At 36.9% G+C, this 6,117-nt stretch overlaps 1 protein-coding gene across 1 annotated transcript; it reads left to right on the top strand.

Annotated features, from left to right (window-relative positions):
• Positions 1 to 4,808: 4,808 nt before the first annotated feature.
• On the top strand, positions 4,809 to 6,117 carry LOC131859429 (uncharacterized protein At1g66480-like). The gene is made up of 2 exons (XM_059213161.1): positions 4,809 to 5,647; positions 5,755 to 6,117. Exons 1-2 carry the CDS (start codon positions 5,033 to 5,035, stop codon positions 5,803 to 5,805), a joined length of 666 nt encoding a protein of 221 aa, XP_059069144.1. The 5' UTR covers positions 4,809 to 5,032; the 3' UTR covers positions 5,806 to 6,117.

Below are 6,117 nucleotides of genomic sequence, written 5' to 3'. Positions count from 1 at the left end.
TAATGATGCCAAATAGTATCCTAAGGGGTCATAGAACACCATATGACCCTTTAGGACACCATATGGTGTTGTTATGGGTTGTATGGTATCTTGAGGGGTCATATGGCATCCTATGACCCCTTAGGACACCATATGATGTCTTTATGGGTCGTATGGTGTCTTAAGGGGTCATATGGTGTTCTAAGGGGTCATAGGACACCATATGACCTCTTATGAAACTATATGACCTCTAATGACACCTAAGGGATCATATGGTGTCCTAAGAGGTCATAGAATACCATATGACCCTTTAGGACACCATACGACCCATAACGACACCATATGGAGTCCTAAGGGATCATAGAATACCATATGACCCGTTAGGACACCATATGACCCATAATGACACGTAAGAGGTCATATGGAGTCCTAAGGGGTCATAAGACACCATATGACCCCTTAGCACACCATACAACCCATAATGACACCAAATGGTGTCCTAAGGGATCATAAAACACTATATGACCTCTTAGGACACCATACAACCCATAATCACACCATATGGAGTCATAAGGGGTCAAATAGTGTCCTAATGCGTCGTAGGAGACCATATGACCCCTTAGGACACCATATGACCCCTACTGACACCATATGGTGTCCTAAGTGGTCATAAGGTGTCATAGGGGTCATACAACAACATAAGACACATAACGATACCATATGGTGTCCTAATGGCTCATAGAACACCATATGAGGTCCTTAGAACACAATACGGCCCCTAACAACATCTAAGGGGTCATATGACACTATATGATCCCTTAGCACACCATAGGACCTATAATGATGCCGAATAGTGTCCTAAGGGGTCATAAAACACCAAATGACCCTTTAGGACACCATATGATGTTGTTATGGGTTGTATGGTGTCCTAAGGGGTCATATGATATCCTATGACCCCTTAGGACACCATATGGTGTTGTTATGGGTCATATGGTGTGTTAAGGGGTCATATGGTGTCCTAAGGGGTCATAGGACACCATATGACCTCTTATGAAACAATATGACCTCTAATGACATGTAAGGGATCATATGGTATCCTAAGGGGTCATAAAATACCATATGACCCTTTAGGACACCATATGACCCATAACGACACCATATGGAGTCCTAAGGGGTTATATGATGTCCTAAAGGATCATAGAACACCATATGACCCATAGCGACACCTAAGGGGTCATAATACACCATATGACCCCTTAGTACACCATACAACCCATAAATATTATCCAACCAATACATCCACATGATCTAAAGAAACCAATACGTTCATTTTCTTCAAACGTTCTACTTTATATCCTATCTTCTTTAAAAACAAAAAGAAAACCGATCACCTTGTCAATATTCTTATCACCTTATATATATGCAAACAAAAAGAAGATATATTGGAGGGAGAGGAAGAGAGAGGGGAGGGAGGGAGAGAGGGAGGGGAAGAGAGAGGGAAGGGAGAGAGAGAGAGAGAGAGAGAGAGAGAGAGAGAGAGAGAGAGAGAGAGAGAGAGAGAGAGAGAGAGAGAGAGATAGAGAGAGACCTTGTACGTGCTTGAGAGGGGGAGAGAGGGAGATAATACACATACATACAGACATATGTGTATATATATTTAATATATTATATATTACTATATAGATACATGTATATATAAATATTATATATTTTTTATTTTTTATATTATATATATACAATAGCATATTATACACACTCCCAAAATTTAACAAACTTAGCCCGTACATGCTATTTATAGTAAAAATAGTGTGTACACGCTTTTTATAATACAAATAGTGCGTACACGCTTTTTATAATACAAATAGCACGTACACGCTTTTTATAGTACAAATAGCACATACGCGCTTTTTATAGTTAAGATAGAACGTACGTGCTTCTTACACCATAAGTACCTTGTACGCGCTTTTATACCATAGGTACCCCGTACACGCTTTTGTCTGTTTAGGCTTAGAAATAGGCCTGGATGACAAAGCTACGGTTTGGAAGTTTGATTTCCCTCCATTTCCCTCTTTTTTGGCGTGTTTTATTTTATCAACTTGGTTTCTCGATTTTGTCATCATTAGGTTTACACATCATCAAGTGGGTATTTCTAAAATTTCCACCATATTTTCACCCATCTTTTGAGCTTTCTAACCATATAATTTTTTAAAAATTTGAACAACAATAACATATTATTATTGAATTTCTTTTACCAATGTCTCCATAGTTCTCACAGACATACGTGCACCATTTTTTTAATAACTTTTGATATAATTATACAAATTTAAAAAAAATTATATATTATTGTAGTGAACTTGATTCTTTACAATTTTAAAAAAAAATTTTGCATTTTCGATTTTTTTAGTGCAACTTATGCTTCGCGCACGAACAGGTACCTAATTTTCAGGATGTGCTCTATCAGAAAAATCATAAAAAAAAAAATACTCAACAAAAAATTACAAAAAAATACACATCTTCTAGTGCTCACTCTTAACTATCTTTCTGCCAAAGTATTTGTCAAAATACTAAATCTAAATATGACTTTTTTGATGCACACGTCAGACACTATGTTATGTTTTTTCTGAAAAAATCAGGGTCTGTTTTTCATGCACGAAAGATTTGACCCCCTTAATCTTATCCAATTTTAAAAAAGTTTAGTAGTTTGGAAACTAGATTCAGAGTACTACAATATTTGTTCTTTGATTATCTTCATACCTTGAGTGGATGACTTTCAAATTTTGCCTCCAAGTTCAGGTTCACCTGATTTCAGAAAACAAATGTCCACTTATACCCCCCTTTTTTATCACCATCTTTGTGCACTTACCCACTTGTCATCCTAGGATTGGGTTGAAAGCCGTCACATGGATTGAATATCATTCAATCCTAACCCTTGTTGAGATTACTCAATCTCAACCATCCATTGCTCCATTTTTCCTATAAATAGAGCCCATTTCTTCAAAATCAAAAGATCCTGAAAACTTGTATGCATCTAAGTTATAGAGAATTTTAGAGAGCATTTAGCATATTGTAGTCATATTCACTCTTTTGGTTAAAATCAACAAATAGCATTTAGATAACTCATCTTTATTTGGTTATTAAGCTTGCATTTGCATACTTTTCATAATCATCTACAATCTTGAACCTTCATAAGACATCCATAGTGCAAAAAGTTGCTGGGAGCTACACTAATTTGGAACTTGGAGAGGAGAGGAACAAGGGAGAAGGAGCTAAGAGTATGTTAGAAGGCATTTGGAGATGCCTTGTTGTATTTGCTTCCATAGTTAAATATCTTATCATGTTTTTAGTGTCTCTTTTGATATGCCTTCTTAGACTAGTTTTTGGTTGATTAACACTAATGTTTGTTTTTAATTCTTGTGTTTGTGTGTTATACAGCCACAGGTTTTAGTCTAACCTTGTCCATTTTGCAGAGCATTAGTATGCATTTTCCTTTTCTCTCTCATGATTATGAGAGTATATTATACAATCATTTAAAGAGCCAACTTCTAAAATCTTGGAAATTATTTAACATGTGGAAGTCCCATGCCCTTGGAATTTCCTATGTTTGTACACAATTTTACCTTAAGTGTGAATTTGAATATCAAAATGAGTTTGATCATGATCCCAAATGATGCTACTTGGATATCAAAATGAATTAGGGTGTAATGTTTTATAACACCTTATTGTAAATTCAAATAATTTTCACTATAGTTAGCAAGAAATAGTTAATTAATGATACTAGATTTTCCATATTAGATCACACTATGATCCATCATTAGGATACTAGAGAGATAAGATAGACAAAAATATGAGTAGTTGCAAACCAAAACCAGACTAAAATAACTAGTTAAATTTGATTTACAAATTTTAATAACAAAAATACAATTACAATTCTAAACGGTTTTCAAATCCACACCTACAAATTCAACCTAAGACATTAAAAAAATAGAAACTCTAATAATCATATCAAAATCTTATAAAATATATAAAATTTCAAATCTACATGTACAAATTCAAACTTAAGACATTAAAAAATAGAAAACCTAAAGATCATCTCAAAATCTTTTAAAATATATTAAATTTCAAATCTACATGTATAAATTCAACTTTAGACATTAAAAAATAGAAAATCTAATGCTCATCTCAAAATCTTTAAGATGCATAAAATCAAACTCCCACAAATTTGCCCAACTTTCATATTATAACCCACCCTACACTAGACATATTAAACCTTTTCATTAAAAAAACAAAAAATCAAAACGAATAAAAAATCGACTAAAAAAACGCAATATATACAGATACTCTACGGACCCAATATTAGCCCCGGTATCCACACGTAAGTTTTTGAATATTAATTAAAATTGGAATATTAATTAAAAAAGTAGAGAGTGCACAGATACTCTACTAACTCGATATTTCCATCCGCCGAAATAATTCCCCGGAGTATCGCATAAGTTTGGGAATATTAATTAAAAAGGTACAGAGTACACAGATACTCTACTAAATATTTCCTCCCGCCGAAATAATAGCCCAGAGTATCGAAATAATAGGCCGAGGATCCATAAACCCGTGAGTGAGAAAAAGACTAAAGTCTTCGCCTGACTTCACGCGCATTAATGACACAGAGAAGACAAAATACTTCGGTTTCTTTCGGAGAACAATCCCGGAAGCCATGATTGAATGAGCCCACACCACTCTTTTCTTCACTACTGCCCAGATGACACGTCCCACAATTCCACAAGATGTTATCTAGTTTTATATGTTTCGAAAGATTCCAATTCCATTCTTGACTTGAGGCCTCAAACGCTTCAATCAGATCGAATTTGATTTAGATGCGTATTTAGGGCTCTATGACTCACGGACCCCCACTGGACTGCCGTCTTACACACGGAGTCTTCTCTATCTTCTGGTCAATCTAACCAAATGTTATAAATTTCAGCACCCTGGGTCGTTACTGGTACGCCTGGAATACTCACAGATCTCTGGTTTTTTCTGCTTGTGGGTGTTGAAATCTGAAATGGGTAACGCGGCTGCATCATCCAGAGCAGGGCGCCAGGTGAAAGTAATGAAATTGGATGGCGAAGTTCTGAAGTTTAAGTCCCCCATAACGGTGGATCAGCTTCTGCAAGATTACCCAAATCATGTTGTGTTGCTCTCTGATGCTGTTCGTCATGTGGGCGTTCGAGCCAGGCCTCTGGAGGGATCCACACAGCTTATGCCCAAACAGCTATATTTTCTGCTCGAGATGCCCAAAATTGAGGCTTTTCGTGGCCCCGGGAGGGTTCGATCTGGGATCAACATGAGCGCCCAGTCGAGGCTGGAAGCCATGCTTTTGGCTCGGAGATCGAGCTCTGATATCACTGGCCTTACTTCTAGTTCTTCTCCTTGTGCAGTTTCTGGGAATTCCTCCCCCATGAAAGGGGAAGACGGATCCGTTAGGGTTAAAGTGAGAGTGAGCAAAGCCCAACTGGCTCGATTGACTCTGGAAAGCGAGAACAGTTCCGAAACTGCCGCAAAGATTCTGGACCTCTGCCTTGACGACGCAGAGCCCAAAAAAATTGAGTCTTTTAGCCCGAACTTGGTTCAAAATCAGGGCTTTGAAACGCCCCGCCGATCCTGCACGAAAACTGTGGTAATCCATCCTGCTTTTCTCTTTGATTAGATTGATTTTTATTCGTGCTTTGTATTTTTTAAATTAATGGGTTTTTGGCTGAGCTTGCTTTGAATTTTCCTGTGCAGAAAAACCGGGTGAGATTTCATTCTGATGTCCCAAACGCGGAAGTTTACTGAAGGATGAGGAATCTCTGAGAGACGAAATCTTTTGCAATTATAGTGCTGCCATTATAGAGAGCTTAGTTTGGAGCAATTGCCAGCGCACCTGAATTTTGTATAGTCTGGTTGTATATGGCTGCTGTAGATCTTTTTAACAGATTAGTTATACGCCCGGTTTATTCGGATGTCTGTGGTGGTAAGGAGTCATGTTGATGGATTGAATATAATAGTATAACAGATTAGTTATACGCCCGGTTTATTCGGATGTCTCTGGTGGTAAGGAGTCATGTTGATGGATTGAATATAATAATACTATTTTTTATTTGACAA

This window comes from Cryptomeria japonica, chromosome 10, assembly GCF_030272615.1.
Source record: "Cryptomeria japonica chromosome 10, Sugi_1.0, whole genome shotgun sequence".
NCBI classification, from domain to species: Eukaryota; Viridiplantae; Streptophyta; class Pinopsida; order Cupressales; family Cupressaceae; genus Cryptomeria; species Cryptomeria japonica.
Note: the sequence above shows the minus strand (reverse complement) of the source record. Positions and strands in the feature narration are given on the sequence as shown.

Bases quoted from the DNA above. Each gene is read 5' to 3' on its own strand.
- LOC131859429 (XM_059213161.1), top strand. From the start codon at position 5,033: ATGGGTAACGCGGCTGCATCATCCAGAGCAGGGCGCCAGGTGAAAGTA. The intron at 5,648-5,754 runs GTAATCCATCCT...TTTCCTGTGCAG, and splicing joins GATCCTGCACGAAAACTGTG to AAAAACCGGGTGAGATTTCA.